This window comes from Nanorana parkeri, unplaced genomic scaffold (assembly GCF_000935625.1).
Source record: "Nanorana parkeri isolate BGI_ZX_2015 unplaced genomic scaffold, ASM93562v1 scaffold260, whole genome shotgun sequence".
NCBI classification, from domain to species: domain Eukaryota; kingdom Metazoa; phylum Chordata; class Amphibia; order Anura; family Dicroglossidae; genus Nanorana; species Nanorana parkeri.
In genome coordinates, this window is record NW_017306528.1 from 1,196,101 (window position 1) to 1,218,073 (window position 21,973).

The 21,973-nt window shown below is 42.0% G+C and overlaps 1 protein-coding gene across 2 annotated transcripts in view; it reads right to left on the reverse strand.

The window, feature by feature from the left end:
• LOC108787423 (septin-2A) overlaps positions 1–21,973 on the reverse strand; it is an 86,930-nt gene that overhangs the window by 19,902 nt on the left and 45,055 nt on the right. For both annotated transcript variants that reach the window (XM_018556978.1, XM_018556977.1), the window contains exons 8-11: positions 14,591–14,692; positions 12,140–12,285; positions 5,407–5,490; positions 5,255–5,312 (exon numbers count right to left, since the gene is read on the reverse strand). In XM_018556978.1, the coding sequence (XP_018412480.1) occupies positions 5,255–5,312; positions 5,407–5,490; positions 12,140–12,285; positions 14,591–14,692 (390 nt within the window). The remainder of the gene's footprint in view (positions 1–5,254; positions 5,313–5,406; positions 5,491–12,139; positions 12,286–14,590; positions 14,693–21,973) is intronic.

Consider the following 21,973-nt stretch of genomic DNA (forward strand, 5'->3'; position numbering starts at 1 on the left):
AAGAGAAATGGACAAAGTCTAGGTCTTTGTTGGTTCCCAATGAAGCGTCTAGCATGGGTCTGCAAGAGTCTAAGAATGTGTGAGGGGGCGTGTACAAGAAGAACCTGAAATATATAGGAGTATTTTGGGTGGTATGGGCATTTTTTAAAATTTTGCTTCATTAATTCTGTGGATCTCGCTGGGCTTCCCTTAACTTCTGCTGCTGCTTCTTGAATATTACTCTGCTATTAATCATATTACCAGTCTTTGGGGGGAGAAGGGGCCCTGCTCCTCTATGAAGATAGCAAACTACGAGAGAAAGAGACACAGAACAGTCTACAGTAAGTCAGTAATGGGGAAAAGTTTAGCCACAGGGAAACCACAGACAATAATGATGTCTTGTTCTTTAACCTCAGCTTGCCTATTATGTGAAAATCTTCCACAGAAGGTCCTTTGAATTCATTGCTCTCTGCACTGCTTTGTGAAGTAGAGAGAGCTTGCCTAAATTGTGCATACCATTAATGCCGCCACCACCACATACGGATATGTATGTGTACACACACACACTATATTGTTGTTAGTAAAAATTAAATTATTTAAAATGTGAAGCCAGGAAAATGGATACATTTTCTCTAAAATAACATGCTGGACTCCTTTGCTTTCTCAGGTCCATGCCCAGTGTGGTGCACACGATAATACCAGCAGAGCAACAACTCTTTTCTACTTAAACAATTTGACTGATTACAAGACTGAAGACATGTGTTACTAATTACAGAAAACAGTTCGGGCTCGTTCATACTAATCTGCACACCAGTGGCGGAACTACCACCATAGCGACCGATGAGGCCGCTATGGGGCCGGTGGCACTGGGGGGGCCCGGATCCCCGCTGCTCTCCCCGCTTGTATGGGCTGAGGCAGCGGGGATCCGAAAAAAAATGGATGGACGAGCAGAAGATCGGTAAGTATCATTAATATTTACCGATCCTCCGTGTGCAGCACAAACACTGGAGTGATCGTCTGATCACTCCAGTGTTTGTAAATAACTGGGGACACATAGTACTATGTGTCCCCAGTTATGAATGAACAGGCTGCGATTTACATCACTTCCTGTTCATTCATGAATTTCTCAATCGGGAGAAGCACTCACTACAGAGGCTCCTCCCCATTCAGAAACTGCTGATAGTAAACATCTTACTGTCAGCAGTTTGTGAATGAATGGGAAGCCTCTGTACTGAGTGCTTCCCATTCACTGAGTGCTGAGGCTGCAGAAAAAGGCATTGAGGACTCTGTGTGAGGACTCTGTGTCCTCAATGTCTTTTTCTATTTCAAAAGGGAAATGTCAGGGGTCTGTTTAGACCCCTAATATTTCCCCGCAGCCCCCCCAACAGTAAAATAATAATACATAATAATTAAAAAATAAATTACAATAAATGCATGCAAGTATACATGAAATTATTGCTTTGAATTTAATCTATTTTCCGATGGAATGAAGCATTGCTTCAATGAGCTGTAAGGTTAGCAACAGATCTGTCTATATCTCTACACAGTTCAAAAACAGATATGTTCACGGCCTCACATGCCAAAGGGTTTATAGTTCTGGCCAGCTCTAGGATCACTCTGCTAATTCCTGTTTTGGAAATACGGTTTGCTAGGTCAGCTTAACTGCTTCCTAGGTCAGCTGCTTGCACACTGGACAGAAGTTATGATTCTGACTCACTGTCCAATGAGGTTGGAGGCAGAGAGGTGACCTAGGAAGCTGCATTGTTTATATGGGAAGGTAAAATTGCTTAATTATAAACCTGTGTCAACCGTCTGATTGTGCAGTGCGGAAACCATGAAACAGATTTAGAAATCTATTTGCAGGTAAAACTAGGGATGGTATTGATGCCGATACAGAGTATTTGGACAAGTACTCGTACTCACCCAAATGCTCCGATAATTACCCCCAATACAGGAACTTCAGGGAGATTACCTCTGACAGGCAGTGCCACATGGAAACACGGAGCCAGCTTCCCGGCCAATCAGAAAGCCAGGCGGCGGGTAATGACTTGCCACCCAGCTTCCCGATTGGCCGGGAAGCCAGTCCCATGCTGTTTGGCTTCCCAGCCAAATCAGCATTGAGCCAGCAAAACAGCATGGATTCGGCTTCCTGGCCAATTAGGAAGCCAAGTGGCAGGTAATGACCCGGCTTCCTGATTGGCCAACATTGACTTTCCGGGCCAATCAACATCGAGCTGGCCAAACAGCTGGATCAATGCTGATTGGCTGGGAAGCTGGCTTCCTGGCCAATCAGCAATGAGCCAGCCAAACAGCATGGACCCGGATTCCCGGGAATCAAGAAGCTTCCTGCCCAGGAAGCCAGCTCCATGCCAGCAGAAATACCAGTATTCGAAAGATAAATATCGGTACTCCATACCAAAAAAACTGTAGCTGTGCATCCCTAGGTAAAACAGTAAACATATATTTTAACTGTGTATTCCCAGTTTGCTTGTACTTTCCACTTACATTTTTAAATACATATGCCACAAAATGTGTATGAAAGTGAATGTAAGATGTATTATTTCACATGTCATATATGGTTTTTTTTCTAATACGGCAACACTAATCACCAGAGATGAAATCTATAATGTTACATTGTTTTTATGATACACATGTGCATGTGATCTGACAAAATGTTTTAAGATCCTTGCTACCATGTACATAGTTTTTATATGCATATATGGCTGAATGGATACTTGCTTACTGAACATTACAACCAAGCTATCTGCCTAAAGATCAAAAACACTTTACTGCACCATAACTGACATAAATGATTTCTGAGCTGCCTGTTTTGGGGTAAATTTTCCAAAAAAAGACTCAGAATAAATACACAATAAACATACATTCTAGTTTTTCTACAAAGCAGCTAAAATGATCAGCCAACTGCATATTCTATTATAATCAGCAGAGGTGATTGAATGCAACAAGATCAGAGATGTGATTAAAAAGCAACTCCAGGTAACATGTAAAATCATCCACTAAGCTGCTAATGGAAAATGCTATAACTGTGTTAAGAGAATTTAGCTTAATCTACAACGCTGGTCAAAGAGATATAAAAGTACACTATTTCCAGTTATGTGTTCACTGAAATCATTAAGAGTACTTTTAAATCTATGTAGGCTCTAGGAGGAGATATCAGAATTATGGCCTCATCAGTGCACTGTTGCTCCTTCCTTATACAAACAGCAAGCTGGGGACTAGTTAGACCAATATGTATTGCTTAACCGCAGTACTGAAAAGTGAAGTCACTGACCCGGCTACATGATCTTACAAGGATACCCGAGTTACAAGAATAGCTGAGCAAAATGACAAATCATTTGGCAGGTAAAGTAGTTAACATATGTATTTCAATTGCTTATTCATCTGCCTGGAGATCTGTTGTAATCATATTTTTCATCATTTTACAATAACTATTTGCAGCAGACCTATGGCAGACTGCAGTCTTTTTCCAATCACTCTGTGGTGTGCAATGTTCTTCTACTTAACTCTGAATTAGGGCTGCAACAACTAATTGATTGTTGAAAAAGTTGTCAACTTTTTCAATCATCGATTAATCGGCTTCTGGGTAGTTGGCCCTGTTCACGGCTCCACATACGCTGCGCACCGTACCTCCTCCCCACCTCACGCTCGCCGCTGCCAGACCCGCCCGCATCCACGCTCCACACGCCGCACCTCCTCACGCTCACCGCCCTCCCACATCCACGATCGGCACAGGGACGCGGGGAGAAGAAGGAGGAGCAGGTGGGGCGATGGCAATCGCTGATAGACAGGCCCTATCTCAGAAGCAAGTTGCTGGAAGACTGCTCAGGTAAGCCTGGACTCCCCCCCCACATGGTGCTCTATAATGTATTGCTGGGATTTGTATTCCTCTATAGCTGATGGTACATTGTGCTGTATATTATACAGAGGACTACAAATCCCAGCAATAGTACATTATACACAGTATGTATAATGTACTATTGCTGAGATTTGTTGTATCCCTCTATAGCTGGTGGTATTCTGCATTGCACTGTATAGAGGACTACAAAACCCAGCAATAATACATTATACAGCGCAATGTGGAATACCACCAGCTATAGAGGAGTACAACAAATCCCAGCAATAGTACATTATACAGTGGTGCAATGCAGAATACCACTAGCTATAGAGGACTACAAAACCCAGCAATAGTGCATTATACAGCGCAATGCAGAATACCGCCAGCTATAATGTATTGCTGGCATTTGTATTCCTATATAGCTGGTGGTATTCTGCATTTCGCTGTATAATATATTATTGCTGGGATTTGTTGTACTCCTCTGTAGCTGGTGGTATTCTGTGTTGTGCTGTATAATGTACTATTGCTGGGATTTGTAGTCCTCCATAGCCGGAGCCATTCTGCATTCATTGCTATATAATTTTACACTTTTCATTTCACTAAATTGCACACCACACTTTTTTTTTTCTTATTTACTTCCACCGCTCCAAGCTTACTCCTGTGATGGACTACAATCTCAATACAAACTAGTAGTCCCATCACTGGAGCCATTTTTTAGAATGTATTTTATTTTATGTTTTATCCGATTGACCGATTAATCGAACTCAATAATCGGCTAACTAATCGATTTTGAAAATAATCGTTAGCTGCAGCTCTACTCTGAATGCAATAGTTTGTGTAGACAGCAGCTAGAGTATACAGTCAGCATACATCATTTCTGAATAATCAGGAGAGTGTATTATTGGATTGCAGATTCACCCCACACTAAGGCTGGTCATACACTCTAGGAATTTTGGCTAATTCCTGTGAATCAACTGAAATTGTTAGTGTGTGGCATTGCCACCTCGAAAAAAGAATGTTATTCAAATCGACTTTTGTTGAAGGAACCAGGCTGAAAATCTGCAGACAAACAGTAACTTAGCTTAAGTGAGCAGGTAATTTAACAGCAGGTTAGCCTGGCATACTCAATGCCAGGATAAAAAAATAACAGCCAGGAGCAGATACATAGAGGGGAATTTATCAAAACTGGAGCAGACAAACTCAGGAGCAGCTGTGCATGGCAGTCAATCAGCATCCACCTTTCATTTTCAAAGCTAAGCTGAACAAACTGAAGAGAGATGCTGATTGGTTACCATGGGCAACTGCTCCAGATTGTGTCTGCTGCAGTTTTGATAAATTGTCCTCATTGTGTCTTTGGGTGTAACCCAAATTGTGCATTTCCCATTTTGATTCCAGATGTACTTTTCTATATTTACTCACCTCAGCCTCCTTCTGCTGTAGAATCATGTCCTTGTCTAGAACTTCCTCTTCCACAGGCCTAAAAGGAAAAAAAAAACAACATGTATATATTTAACACAAAGCTGCGACAGGCAATGAACTTCAAACACAAAAAAAGAAAGCTGTTCACTTACTTGCCAGTACGTTTTAATCTCTCAGAGCGGAAGTTTTCATAGTGCAAATCCTGTGTGACCTCTTGTAGGTCCTGCATGTGTGTCCTGTGGAGACAAAAACATCGCAGCTCTCAAACACTGACCACTGAGCTACAAGACATAAAGGAGCAATGGAATGACCACTCTTGTTTAGCATGAAAGAAAGGCTTCCTGCTGAGAGGAACAATAACACCGCAGGGGTTAGGGTTGAGATGCTGGACAGAGTTCCTCTGTCAATATGTATAAAAACCAAGTACTGAAATAACAGCAAAAGATACATAGAAAGTATACATAAGCTGATTGGAAATACATGACTGGAGCACATTTTATCCTCAACATATCTATGTGCAGCTTAGATCATCTCAAGTATGTGTTTCAAAGTGTTAAAAATGTACATTCATGCACTGCGTAAATATGCGTGCAATTGTTTTGCTTAGGGAATATGATCAGTTATATAGATCTGGATGCTTGTTTAACGCTGAAGCTGTAATAGCTCCCTCTCCCTATGTACAGTCCCAACACTACAACACTGTGGATATGCATATCTTAATTTCTGTCAAATCTTAATTTTATATTTAATAATAATCTTGTATTACTTGTGACATCACCGCCAGGTAGCCGAGCTTTCTACGATGGCCCAAACGGTGCCACATGTCCAATGTTTTCCCCTGCACCTCAGTTAAATGTGGGGACATTTACGGGTGGTCTCCGTGGCTGAGAGCAATGCTGACAGACTGGTTAGCAGCTATTTGCAAAAGTTGCCAATTCCTTGATGGGGCGAGGCAAGTCCAGGAGACCTTCAGTATGGATACACCCACTAAAAGCTGTAATGAGGTGAGGCAGCCTAGACCTTTAGGACTACAATGGGGACCAGTCACCCTGTACTATACACACCCAGACATTCACAAACACAAAGCAAACAAAGCTCAGTCACTAATTTGCTATACGGAAGTGGATGGAGAAATGGTCATTTGAATTGTTACCAAACAAAGCAGAGAAAAAAAAATGCTACCCCGCTCAAGCTCATATTCTTACCAGTTTAAAAGAAAATGTACAACTGTGCAAATATGCCTCATCTATAGCAAAAATATAGTTAAATACAAAGAAAACTTGGAAATGCTTCACAAAACTTAAAAATGAGTGAGTTATATTCGCTAAGGTCTTGTTCACACGACATCCAGATTCTGTCCAGACCAGAAAAGTTAGCTCCTGGACCAAAAACACATCCCAGTGTATCCCTATGTGATTTCTGCGCTACAGTTCACACCTTTACAGTGTTTTCCATTCCAGACCAAAAAAAATACTGCAAGTTATCAAAAACGCATAAAAAATGCACAGAATGCACCAGAAAGAATCGGAAGCAGCAAAATACACTGCGTTTGCAGATCTGGTCCGGACATGGTGTGAACATAGCCTAATAAATCAGACTGTGAAGTTTATTGGTCTGTAGGTGTCACTGTAGTAGTTCATGAAACTAATGAGTAACTAGAACACATTCATAGGCTTCTGGATGTTTCCAAAGTTTTTATTTAAACCGTACAACAATAAAGTGGCATTTCAAAAAGAATTCATATCTGCTATCCACAGACGTCCTATATTCACATTTGTTGTTCTAATTAGTCATTAGGATGAGTAACAACTGGAAGAAAGCAAACACATGTAGCAAACTAATTCTTCTATCATGCTCTTCAGAAGGAAAAAACTGGGCTCTTACTGGTTGCAAAAAGGAAAACCAAAACAAAATTGTTTTAATGTTCAAACAACTTCCAGCAATAAACCATTGCAGATCAGAAGATTCTTCTTAAAGGGGCTATGTCACAAACCAAAACACCTATATAGGATTAGGGTCAGCAATCATTTTCCAACCTGTGTGCATATTAACTCCAGGGTATTGAGTCAGCGAAAATCATCTGTGGCATAAGTAACGGCAGCTTCTATCAAACCCCCATAACACAGGTGCTTCCTGACAGATTACGCCATAGCAATCTTTATATCCAGTAAAGACAGCTAAAAAGAACGATCACTGTTGCAAATGCTACATGAGCTATAGCTCGGTAAATTGAGCCTATTATCCTTTACCTGTATAGTTTTCATGTACATGTGGGCAAAAGTACAGATAAATAGGTCCTGACATTTTGGCATCAATTATATATGTATTTTATGTTCGTGCCAAACCTAGTGGCATTAGGATTATGGTGACTGTAATAAGGGATTAAGTGTTAAGGTTTAGAACGGGGGATGTAGCCGACGACAGTCATGTTTGTAGAAATACAGGATTTCTAGGAATGCACAGATACCGATTTTTCGAGTACCGATATTTCTTTTTTTCAGTAATTGCTGATAACGAATACTGATACCAGAAGTCCCATTAAGGAAGCTGGGAGGTGTGCAATGCCCACCGGCTCCATGCTTCCTCGTCACCAGGTGCTTCCTGATTGGCCAGCTTCCCGACTAATCAGGAAGCAGGGCGGCAAATCATTACACGCTGCCCAGCTTCCTGATTGGCAGGGAAGACGGCTCCATGCTCCCTCAAAACCAGTTGACGAGGAAGCATAGAGTTGGCTTTCTGGTCAATCAGGAAGCCAGAGGGTAGGTAATGACTCGCCGCTCGGCTTCCTGATTGGCCAGCTTCCCACCGCCCAGCTTCCTGATTGGCCGGGAAGCCAGCTCCATGCTCCCTGGTGACGAGGGAGCATGGAGCTGGTTGCTCAGCCAATCAGCAAGCCAGGCGGCATGTAATGATTTGCCGCCCCGGCTTCCTGATACCAGAGATTCCGTTATCGGGAGCATTTGGGTGAGTAGTCGCCCAAATACTCGGTATCAGTGCATCCCTATTACTCACTTTAAAATTATTTTCTTAAAGTCTACTAAGGCACGCAAAGTCTTCCAGTTAGACTGCCACCTAGGAAAGCGCTCTTGCAGTTTTAGAGCAGCAGGGTCCATAGCAATAGCATTCAACCACACATATAAGGTCTGACACATTGCCATGGTGGCAACAGCTGGTTGGATAGCAGGGCCTGCAAGGGCAAACAAAGGCTTAAAGAGGGCTCCTAACCTCTTGGCCATCCTTTGCAGAGTCTGTTAATGTGTTCTTTAAACAAAAAACAGCTGGGTCTGCGAAAGGGACAGCCCATTTTTTTTAAGGAAACACTCTTCAATAGGTTATTGCTTAGCAAACAATCTTTCAGGGTGATCCCAGTCACCACATAACACTGGCTGTGAAAGTGTGTAAAAAGAAAGTTTTGGCAGGTTTGGGCATTTCTTTAAAGAACCTAAACTAGTGACTTTTGGCCAGGGCAAGGCAGGTGGCTCAAACTACAAACAGATGTCAGGAGATAGGTTCTCTCTGGGAACCTTCAGCAGAACTAGAAGCAGCCTTGAAGAGGACCATGAGGTGGGAAGTGTAGAGGAGAGGGAGCAAAGCATAGGGCTAGCAAAAACAGTGTTCCTAGAGGAGATCGAACCCAACTCGGAACCACTGTCAGACTGTGAGGTTACGGAGACTGTCGCCATATCTCCTTGTGTCTACCATAGCCTGGAAGTGCAGCCCAGTACTGACTACTGTGGAGGTGGAGGGTGCCTATTGTCTCAGCACTGAAGGCAGGAGCAGTGACCCAGTGCAATGGTTAGCAGAGATCTAGACTTTCTGGTCCTTGTGCAGAGTTGAAGAAGCAGTGGTAGCATTGTGTGGCCAGCTCAGCATGTGCCAGAAGGAAAATGGCGAAAGCATGTGTAGTGGAGAAAACCTACAAGGAGGCTGCACAGGTGATATACGGCTTCATAGGCTGCCTATGGACCCTGAGAAGGGCACCAATTTAAAAAAAGCAGAGGCAGCAATTCCTCCCCAAGCCGACTTATACAGGGAAAGGGGCTGTAACCTGGGTACCTAACCAAGGACTAGGCCCTGAGTTACTTAGAGGTCGGAATACCCTCTGAAGGGGGTTTTCAGGGACAGGGCTCCACCTTAATGGACCAACTATACATGCTGCACAAACTGCCAAGGTGAGCACCCCACAGAGGATACAGTGTCCCTAAGCATGTTACTAGGCCGGGCCTGCATCTTCATTCCAACAGGGTCCAGATATAGTCCACCAAAACACTGGCGAGGAGAAAACAGATTTGGATATCTGCTGTTAGGCGTTGCAGTGGCTGTAAGCAGCATAGGGACATTTGCTAGAAGAGCCTTGATTAGAAATGTTCAGAAAAAAAAGGACATACTTCTTTCAGAGCAGAGAGAAGGTGTCTATCATCTAAGGACACTAGTGAAAAACTGAGGAAGGCTGAGAGCAAGATGGGTTATACAGTGCTGTCCTAATCGCTTTGATTTGCCAGCACAAAAGCACCTGAAGCTACATAATGCCATCTGTTCAAAAATTAACTCCCTTTGTCCTGTGATGTACTATCAAGAAATGTTTTTTTTTTTTTCCCCAGAAGCTTAAAAAAAGAATATAATGATCAGAATGGTCCTCAACAACATACTAAAATGCAGCAAGGAGTGGAGGAAACGGGTATCCACTCAGCTGACCATTTCAATATGTGCAGAGGACGGTAAGCAGTAAATCAGCAGGTTTTCAAGAGAAAAGTAAGAACATGCTGTCTTCTTTTTGCAGGAATGTTTTACATACAAGTGACCTTATGCTGACAATGTCACTAGAAATTCCAATTTAGTAAAGTTGTCTATCGAGCAGATGATCACCTCCCAATCTGCAGAGATTGGAAGACAAACTCATGTATGGATACGGACAGACTGACGCTGGGGTTTGGGTTGGACATGTAAAAAACATCTAGCATAGTCTCTATTGTTTTCATCTACATAAAATGACACCAGAGATTTCTGGTAGAGCCAAATATATTTCTCCACGCTACCCTTTCTCTGCTTCAGTCATGTATACTATCTACTTAAAAAATGCTTTGTACAATGTACTAATGTACAATTCTTCAGATAATTCATATTTTTAAATATTAACATTTCAAACCTTCTTGCTTGCTTCGCCCTTCTTTTATCATTCCAAGGAAGGATTCAAAATGACCCATCACTAAAGGAAACTGAACGTCAAGCTGTGTCTGCTATGATAATCTCAGCCACGATAACACACTATGTTTCTTTTACATAAAATATGTCAGCAGAAAGGCTGCCAAGATGAACATAGGTTATCAGAGCTGAATGAGTTCACGTAAGGCTTGTAACAGCTCTGCTTTCATTAATCTCAAATACTTTGCCACTGACCACTTTTATCTCCATCCCTGATACTTAAGCAGTCTTGGAAGGTAGAAAAAAGTGCGGATGAAGGTCACACAAAAGCATACTGTTACACTGTGAGGTGTATATAATCTAAATTTACCATAGACAGGAATTCATTAGTTTTTCTGCCACAGGGTCACACACTCCTTTAATATTTATTAACAGCGGATTATTAAAAAAAAAAAAGACCTGAAGACAAATGACTTTATAACAAAGGTCATTACTACACTGTGCTTTAACTCACCAGTATCTGACTTAAGAGCCCATGTACCAAATGTTTTGCACGTTTTACTAAAGAGACCAAGTACAGGCAGTCCCGGGTTACATACAAGATAGGGACTTCAGGTTTGTACTTAAGTTGAATTTGTATGCAAGTCGGGAACAGGTACATTTTTTAAGTGTAACTCCAGCAAAAAAATTTTGTTTTCGTTTTGGATAGCATAGGGAAGGGTCACGTTTGTTTTGCCGTCTGTTCCTGTTGTTCAGAAGATTATAATATAATTTAAAAAAATAAAAAATTATTTAAAATGACACCAAAAATGTTTTTTTTATTTTTAATTTCATTTTATATACTTTATTTTTTGTTTGCATTTTTAATTTTTAAAACATTTTTTTGTCTTTTTAATTTAATTTTTTATTTTAATGCTGGTAGCAACAGCCAGCCTGCTATTGGATATTTCAAATTGCAATAGCCAATGGCAGACTGGCTATTGCATCTGCCAATCAGCAGAGGAGGGGCCTGAAGGAGAAAGTTCTCTATCAGGTCCTCCCATGCTGATTGACAGCAGGCGGATGCAATAGCCAGCTTCCTATTGGCTATTCCATTTTACAATATCCAATAGAAGGCTGGGTATGGCTCCCAGCCTGCAATGAAGAGGAGGCAGGGGGGATGGGCAGAGGAGTCGCGGCCGGACCAGAAGAGCGACGGATCGGCGGAAGAGGACACCGGGACATCAGCGGAGGTATGGGGGCAGTTAGGAATGCAGCGGTCTGTGGCCCCGCTGCCTCCAAAAACAGGCGCAGAGAGCAGTGGGGGTTTGAAGGGACACAGGCCGCTGCAGCCACAGTTCTCCTAAATGTACCGGCAGCTGCCACTACATTTAGGAGAACTGTGGACCCCGGTTCGTAAGTACGGATCATCCGTAAGTCGGACGTCCGTAACCCGGGCACTGCCTGTACAGCAATGACTAATGACACTCATTAGGAATATTGAGCATCACATGAGTCTATCAGCCATGGTTGACCTTATCAAGTTCATCACAACAGCAAAGTTTATCATGACAGCAAATGTGTCTAGTCTAGCGTTAATTAAGAGATGTATCGAACATCAAATTCCCAGATCATGTACATTTGCAGAATACAAATGTACCTGGGAATCTGTTACAACAACCATTGATTTCTTGGGCATCATTATCCAAAAGTTGGGGTGTGCCTTAGCAAGCTATCCACAAGTAAACTGCATACAATACTTACACCAGCATGGTACGAAGTTTCAAGAAGTCGTTGTGTTCCGGATTCTCCACTTCCACGACACCCCAAGGGTACAACCGTCCACGGATTTTCTTCCCTTTCACCTCAATAAGCTGATTTGAGCCAATAACTGCAAAAGGGATGCTGGCCTGAAATAAACATTTCCTGATCACTGTATGACATATTAAAAACAGAGAAAAATAGCACAGATCACTGGTTGGAACTTGCTTGTCTGTTTGCCACATAGAGTCTCTTTTAGTGCCATTCTTTAAAGGGAAATCCAGGCCTTTGTAAAGCATGGCATATACATTACAAACTTCATTATATTTACCGAAAAATTACTTTTTTCCAATCTTTTTATAATTTTTAAAATTATTTACTTTACTGTTAGAGGCTTTTCTAAACAGTCTTAAAACTCTTTATTTTTCTGCAGCCCCTGTTATGAATGAACAGGAAGCCTCTATACTGAGTGTTCTTGTCCATTCATAAACTGTGGCGATAGTATCAGTTACTATGTTCACAATCGTGAATGAACAGGAAGTGATGTAGAGCACTATGTCCTCAGTTATTTTCAAACACTCAGCAATCCGTTCTGGTTGCTGAGTGCTAGTAACCCACTCTCCATCCTGACTCACCTGTCACAGGAGGCCGAGCGGGGCCGTGCAGGAGAAGAGCTCGGCCTCTTGTGATAGCTGGCAGCTGTCTTCTCCCCTGCACCGCTCCACTCGGCATCCTGACAGCTTCCCTCCTCCCCGCTGGGCGCCCCTCCAATTCACGCTGCCACTGCCGACACAGGCGTGGGAGAGCAGTGGGGATCAGAAAGAACACAGACCGGCACCCAGTGGGGAGGAGAGAAGCTAGGGATGCACTGCATTTTTGCCCATAGTACCACTTTTGGCTGAAATGTTTCGGTGCCCAAAATTTCGAAGCAACTCTACAATGTTCTTTAGATCTACCAACAGGTAGGTCGTGCAAGGGCCTGCCTTATTGGATACAAATTGACTGGATAGTTATGGTAGATCCAAAGTTGATTGTACAGAGATTGTATGGTAAGATTGTAATGTATATGGCAAGCCTAAGTCTTTAACCCTTTCCTGGGACAGTGTTCAAATCCAGCTTACAACTGATAATTAAATTTGCAGGTACTGTACAGACACAGTTAAAATAACTTGGACTAGGCATGAAGTCAGCCCCCTATTACGCCTAGGGGGTAGGCAAACTGGATGGATGTGCACTGGTTCCACCAATGCATTAGTGTAATACATGCGCTATGTCTGTGTTATATTTTATTGTTTATTGTCTGTTGGATTTTTTGTGTTCTCGGTTACATATTGTAATGTATTCTTAATTACCCATGTCCCACAGGACTTCTAGTCGCTGACACTGTTGTAACTCTGCGATTAAGCCTGCTTTGTATGCTTATATTATTGAAAATTCTTTAATAAAAATTACTTGCTTAAAAAAATAAAAAATAATAACTTGGAGGCAAAAGTGGAACTGCATTTTTAAGGAAATGCTAATTCCCCTTGATAAATGTCACATAGCTTTGCTTGTGGCTTACTTCAGTTCCCCTCTCCACTGGCAAACTTAATGACAGAAGAGCCAATCTTTCAAGAATGGGGGAGCTCTTTGTAAGGAGGACAGATCAAGCATGGAAAATGATTACGCTCACAAGTTTGTCGACAGCCTGGCTTTCTTATAGAAATTTAAACCAGGTATACAGCTTAGGTTTCAGACCATAAAGTACCACACAAAGAAAGCAAAATCAAAATAATCCTTTCCCACCCCCATCTCCCCAGTAGTGATCCCACCGATTAGAGATTAACAAGGCGATGGGGGCAGGGCACTGTGGATATGAGGTTATTCTGCACTGCTAACAAATCTTCAGAACTCCAATTAAGCTAAATACACTAGCCTATGACCAGTGTTTATTTCTGTTATTTAACATAAAGAAAGGATTATAACTGTTGAATACCGAGTGATTATTTGTACTCTCTAAACCCATTTAGAAATCTAACAAACAACTCTGTAAAAATTTGAAATTTCAAAATTGAAGTGGATTTCAAAAATGCTTTTATTGGGATCTATTAAAAATCCAAGAATTGTATTTTCTTAAAAAGCATAAGAGGTCAACAAAATAGTGTAGAGCACTGTAGCAGCCTCAGGACCCCGTCTTGATGATGCAGTATATTTTTCAATTGGTATGCTATTCCTACGATGATGATGATAACGGGAACAAGAGAAAGAAGTGGGCACAAATCACTATCTTAGTAGTACCCCGAAAACTAACTTTTTGAATTCGGATATATGAAAGCCTAAAGCGATATGGAGCTGTCGAAAGAAACCAGATTAGTTGTCCAATTACGAATATGAAACTTTCTTGACCGATATGACTAATTCACTGTTCTTTGCTCTTTTTTAGGGATCAGATTCTGGCTTTTGCATATATATTACCTTCAGAACACGAGTCTGCTCTTTAAACTCCTCATCTTCATCTGAGTCAGCATCAGGAAGTTGATAGATTCGAATTCCATGTTCTGCAATCTCATCTAGGACCTATGAGCAGAATTAATGACATGTAAATTGAACTTCGTAATATAAACACCAACAATTTAAGGGCAGAGCCACTGTCAATATACCAATATAATCTGTAGCAGCAATTGCAGTACCCTAGCCAAATCAGTTATTTATCCCCAGAGGACATGACGGCAGTGGCACAAAACTTTCAAATCTCACAAAAAGAAAAAATTCTCAGGAGAGGAAGGTTTGCTTTGGGAACAGTTACTTTACCAGGCTCTCAGAAAAATGCTGGGAGGAAAGGGGAGGGGGGTAGACAGAACACTATTGTATCCTCACTAGAGATACTGAAAGATAAAAAGCTAGAGTGTGAACTTGAATTTACAGTTTCATATTTTGCCAAAACATCAAAAGAACTTGGGCGTAAACTTTGTACTTGGCTTAATAACAGCATGGAGTTTGAAATAATGCTTTTTCCTCTCTGGGGACACTTGCCTTATACACGTCCTTGATTACCTTGTGATATTAGTGCATATGGGGACACTTGCCTTATACAAGTCCTTGATGGCCTTGTGAAATTACTGCATATGGGGACACTTGCCTTATACAAGTCAATGATGGCCTTGTGAAATTACTGCATATGGGGACACTTGCCTTATACAAGTCCTTGATGACCCTGTGATATTACTGCATATGGGGACACTTGCCTTATACAAGTCCTTGATGACCTTGTGATATTACTGCATATGGCAGCACAATTAACACTAATAAAATTATCAGGCACACTTTCTGAGGATGTTATACTACTATGCTGGAAGATGAATTTTGACAGGGTTGGAGCCTGTGGTTAAGTTAATACAACTCTATGTACAAGCTAATGCATGACGCCAGAGAACACCCAGCAAAATATGATGAAATATGGTGCAAATGGACATTGACCCTGCAAACTATACTCGCGAGGTCCCCAGATACCAAATAAAAGGGACATGCTTCTTATGTACTTAAAGTGTAAACAGCAAATCCTATGTTAGGTATCATACCTTACTGTAAAAGGTTTTCTTGAACCGGTTGCAAAGTTTCTTACCTGGAAATGCTGCTAGTAACAGAACTTCCTGTTGTAGGCTGACAACTCTGAGCCACTGCCTCGCAGTTAGCAGCAGCATTGTCAGCCTGCCATGCGAGTTCCTTCACTTGGTTGTGGGGCTGCCTAAATGGAAGACCTAACATGCAGGCCTATCTTACTTATCTTAGTAAATAAGGTGAATCAAAGCTAACATTTTGAAAATATCCAATTATTGGGCAGAATAATTACTTAAAAAAAAAAAAAAAAGAAAATCTGCTTGCACACGATCGGATACCTGAAGTCAGCACAGCTTCACCCCCTTTACTAAAGCTGGGTATACATTGACATATTTTCCTAATTCAGCCTTGCAGGCTGATTGAAAAAAGATGGCAGATCTACCGTAGCAGCAAGGATGAACAAATCTCCCACTGTGCACATTGTATTGGTATAGGGAATACCAGAACAGTGACTGCAGCTGACTGTATGCAAGTACTGTAAGACCAAAGATTTTCTGTCATGTCCCTTTGACAAAATTCGATCCAATTAAAAACTTTTGTTGGGATAGGAAAGGTCCACTCACTGATCTAATTTCCCCCAATACCTGCTGGATCGGCCAAAATGTGATACTTGTTGCAAAGTATTGAAGCTTTACTCCTTTAGTAAAGCAAACCTACCGACTTGTAATTACTACCGTGTTTCCCCGAAAGTAAGACCTACCCCGAAAATAAGACCTAGTGCTATCTTTGGGGATTTCTGTAATATAAGACCTACCCCGAAACCAGTCCCGTTATAAATGAACAGGAATCCTCTATACTGAGTGTTCCTGTTCATTCATAACATGAGGACATAGAGTGTTTACTATAACTACAATTGTGAATGAACAGGAGGTGATGTAGATCACTTCCCACTCATTCATAATTGGAGGACACAGTAAACATACTCTGTCCCCAATTATTTACAAACACTCAGCGATCACTGATTGCCGAGAGCTTCTGTAACTCACCGTGGTGATATTGAAGGGCGACTCTCAGCGATGACGGTGCGGCCAAAGACGTGCCTGGGCGGTGGGCCATGGGATGGTCCTCAGGACGGTTGCTGGGACAGGTGTCCTCTGATGGCAGGTGCTGTGAAGAGGTGGAGCGACGTGGTGTCCTGGATGGGGGGACTGGAGAGCGATGGAGGCGCCGGAATGACAGTGTGTTCAGCCGCCGTGGCTTTCTGACAGTCCGACGGAGCTGTGACCTGCAGGCGTTTGCTGGGGAATCCTGTAGTGCGGGTGTTGCGGCGCGGGGCGGTGTCTGTAGACGGGTGGAGTGTAGGAGACACTCAGAGGATCAGTGAAGACCGGGCTGACGGAGACGCGTTTCGAAGGTGAAACCTTCTTTTTCCGATGAGTACAAGCGAATGCTCACCCAGCCTCAGGTGAGTACATCACCAACGCTTACACCCTGCTCTACCACATTTATTGGGCCAGGTAGTGGCGCTTCCGTCTCCTGGGCAGGGTGGTGCTTGAGGAGAGCTCAGCCTCCTGTGACAGCGTGAGCTTTCTGCGCCCACACCGCCGCTCTCCCGATCTGCGACAGGAGGCTAAACGGTGCAGGGAGGAGAGATGTCGGCCGCTCACATCGCTCTCCTCCCACAGCGCTCGGACTCCTGTGACAGTTTCCCTCCTCCCCGCTGGGACACAGAGCAGCGCCCAGCGGAGAGGAGAGAAACCAGGGATGCACCACTATATATCGGCCAAAAAATGGCACTCCAGCATTTTGCCAAAAGTGCCATTTTCGGCCCATATATCAGTGCATCCCTAGTTGTAACACTTTCTTACCATATCCAAAATGGAAAAAAAGTTTTTACTTTTGTTCAACTTTAAAGAATCACATGCGTGACGGAATTGTGTAATTCCCCACGGGTCAGACAGATTGTATTAAAATATTCCCAGTAAGCAGACTTGTGGTTGCATTTGGCTGCAAAAATATTCCCTCAACAGTTTCTGTTCCCTAGTTTTTTAAGCATCAACTCAGATGTCCTAAATGGGGAAGAGCTCCAGGCATGCAATAGAAAAAGTACCTCTCTTTTAACTTAATGTGTTTCAAAAGCAAATGTAATCATTTTTCCTTTCTAAAAAAATAAAAAGCTTTAGGTTCAGTTGTCCTCCTCTACTCCTCGGAACGGTTGAAAAATGATGTGTGGGAGATTCAAACATGAAACATTTACTGAAGCTGCCACAGGTTCACTTTTACATGCCAAAGTCGATTTAAACTCATTTCTCGTTGATCTAGCTACTCATTGGCTATTCAGTAGAATATGCGTGTCATGATACATTATGCTGAGATATGTCATATTTATTTTATATGAACCTTGTTGCTGAAACAGGCAACAAAGAATGAGTCATTCTAAAAATGTACATTTGAATCAGACTAGCAATTCCAACTTTTCGATAGGATATGAGAGATAACCTGCAGATCAGTGATTATTTTTTGCGAATACATTTGGGAAACAAGGCAAAAGACACTGCTGTGCTTTAAAAAAAAAACCCCACTGTATATATATTCAGACCAAGCCAGTTAATAATTAAAATATCAGTTACAGCAGGAATGGTTTTTTATTAACCCTTTCACTGGAGCTACCCCTGCACGGCAAGGTTAACTGCTCTTTTGAGTCTAGGTTAAAAAAAACTAAGATATACTCACAAAGCTCTGAGCAGCTTCTTCTTAGACCGGTTCTTGAAATATCTCTCCCTCTCCTCTGCAGCGATCCAAGGTCTAGTAAATTATCACGTGTATACACTGTGCATAGATGTCAGGATGCTGAAGAACATTCCAATTTGCAGAGGAGGAGGGGACAGGCTGGAGGGAGCGCAGTGACAGCTGGCCGGCTTGGAACTTTGGGTGAATATAACTTAAATAAGTTATATTCACCCAAAGGGTTAACTGCTCATTTGTAAATAAGTTATATTCACCGCAAGGGTTAACTGCTCATTTGTGTCTAGGTGCTAAAATAAGCACCTAGACATAAATGAGCAGTTAACCCTTGCGGTGCGGGGGTAGCCCCACTGCAAGAGTTAATAAAAAAATTCCTGGAGTTCTGCTTTGAGCAAGATACAGCATTTTATGTTTTCTGTTAAAGAGACACTGTCACTTTGCCATTCAGGACAAAGTGACAATGTCTTTGCGAAAGGACCTTGTCCACTAAGAAAAAGAAGTATTTGCCAAGGGACCTCAATGACCTAACGATAGTCACCTTGCCAGCAGTCCCTCAATGGCAGCCAGCATCAAAATTCCAAGTCTTGGCTGGTGTCAGATGCTAGGGTGAGTTTTAACAACATGCCCTCATTCATATGATAGTGCCCGGATATAGCCATTGGCCGCTAGAACCAAGTACTGTCACATCGGAGGTCACATGATCCCCCTACTTGGAAGCACCAGATATTGCCCCTGCTTGCAAGGAGGAAGGAGTGTCAGGGAAACTATGGCAAGGTGGGTTATCAGGGATGCTCCGACACAGGTTTTTCGGTATCTTGTACAAGGAGCGACGTTTTTTTTTTAGCGATACTGGAAGTCCCATTAGGAAAGCCCGGCGGTGTGGAATGACTCGCCGCCTGGCTTCCTGATTAGCCGTGAAGCCATACCCATGCTCCCTCATCACCAGGCGACGAGGAAACATGGAACTGTGTTTCTGGCCAGTCAGGAAGCAGGGCAGCGAGCCATTACATGCTGCCCAGCTTCTCGATTGGTCGGGAAGCTGGCAAATCAGGAAGTTCCAGTATCGGAATAAGTATCAGGAGCATTTGGGCGAGTACTCGAACTCGCCTAAATACTAAGTATCGGCAACGATACTAGTATCGCTATATCCCTGGTTATTAGTAGGTCAAGTGGACAGCAAAGTGACAGGGTGAAAACATAAAAAGCTGTATTCTGCTTAAAAACACTAATGTTTTATCAACAGGCTGAAATACATCTAAATGAACCTACAAGTAAGACACAAAACTCTTAAAGTGAATGTAAAGCCAAAACGTTTTCTTCTCTATTTAATCATGGACAGCATATGGAATGGTTAGAACCCTGTACCTTTTTTTTCCACTATCTAGGAGAGATTTTATTTCACTTCCTCTACCAGATACACAACAGGCAGAGGCGATTTTTCCAAAGCAAGGGCATACCCCTTAGCCAGTTGTCACCAGGACAGGTTCACCTATTGAAAGATTTCCCCTCACCTTCTCTTCCTCTGACAAATATTCTGAAAATCCATTCACTTTCTGTCTCTCTATTTGTCCTGGTGGACATTGTTAGAGAGAGTGAATCCCCACAAACCTGACAGAGCTTCAAATTGTCCCATATTCTATTCAAAACGAAAAGAAGTTCTACTTTTTCACACACACACACACATATATATATATATATACATACTTTTCAGAGGTCCGATATTGTTCTATGTACAATCCGTGTTTTATTGATTGCATGTAATCATCTACTTTTTTGAGGTTGTGGATTTGGGGTTTTCATGAGCTGTAAGCCATAATCATCACAATGATGACCAATCACGGCTTGAACTATCTTGCTTTGCATGTAATGAGTCTCTCTCATATATTAGTTTCACCGCATAAGTTGCATTAGTGAAATAAATGAACTTTGCACGATATTCTAATTATTCGAGTTTCACCTGTATATATTTACATAGTTGGTCAGGTTGAAAAAGGACACAAGTCCATCGAGTTCACCCTGTAGAGATATAAGGATAAACAGAACGCTATGCCCACAATTACCCGCTGTTGCTCCAGAGGAAGGCAAAAAACCCCTATAAAACATGGTTCAATTTGCTCCAACAGGGGAAAAAATATTGTTCATGATCCCATAAGGCAATCGGATATTCCCTGAATCAACAATCTCTGATGCTTAATATACCTATAAGAAGTCAATATCCAGTAATAGTCTGTGCAATTAGGAATATGTCCAGATTTTTTTTAACCAATTAACTGAACTAGCTAGAATTAGTTCCTGGGGGAGTCTATTCAACAATTTCACAGCTCTAACTGTGAAGAATCCTTTCCGTATGCAAAGGTTACACCTCTTTTCCTCCAGACGCAAAGAGGCCCCTTTGTCCTTTCCAGTGAACTTAAAGTGAATAATTTGGCACCAAGCTCACTATATGGACCATTTATGTATTTATACATGGTGATCATGTCCCCCCCTTAATCGCCTCTTCTCCAGAGAGAACAGATTCAGGCCAGCTAATCTTTCCTCATAGCTGAGCTCCTCCATGCCTTTTATGAGTTTAGTCGCCCTTCGCTGCACTTTCTCCAGTTCCACAACATCCTGTTTGTGAACTGGTGCCCAAAACTGAACTGCATATTCCAGATGAGGTCTTACTAATGCCTTGTACAGGGGCAGGATTATGTCCATACCCCTTTTAATACAAGAAAGTACATATATTATAATTTTTTTTATTATTATTAAAGACAGACCAGAAAATGTAAGCAGCCTTCTAAATACCTGGCTGTAGAATGCCAGCTGCTTACATGGTGTAACAGTTCCAGTCTGCTATATGAATCCAAGCTCTGCTGCATGCTGTGTGCTTCTGGCATTCTTAACATGATCAGGAGCTGACCCTGTGGCCGGAGCTCAGTGGCTGTTAGAGGTAATGCTGGCCCCTTCACTGGTTTATCTCCTGCTGGTTAGGAGGCATTCGATGAAGTTACTCTCATGCTGTTGTAGTTACTGTTACTTTACGCAACAAGCACAGCTCTCTGCTGAGCTAGATATTTGTAGATCCGACTGGTTAACAGCCTATAGAGATCAGTTGAGATCACCAATTACAGAAGGGACAAGAAGCTCTCATCACATGAATATATCTGAAACACCAGTTTTACTTTCCAAGTAATCTACTTTTGTCAGCAGTATAATCATTTACTCACAACGGTTTCATCACCTAGCTTTTCATCTGGCAATACATAAAGGAAAGACACCACTTAAAACAAGGTCCAACTTAAGAAGCTTTATTTTTTAATTTAACCAGTTGACATCCGCGGTGTTAAACCCCCTTCCCATCCGGGCCATTTTTCAGTATTCAGCGCTGCGGTACTTTGACTGACATTTATTCCGTCATGCAGCGCTGTACTGAAATGAATTTTATACCCTTTTTTGGGGACAGATAGAGCTTTCTTTTGGTGGTATTTATTCACCACTGGGGGTTTTATTTTTTTACTATATTAAGGAAAAATTACCGAAATTAAAAAAAAAAACAGTTTCCCCTATATTAAA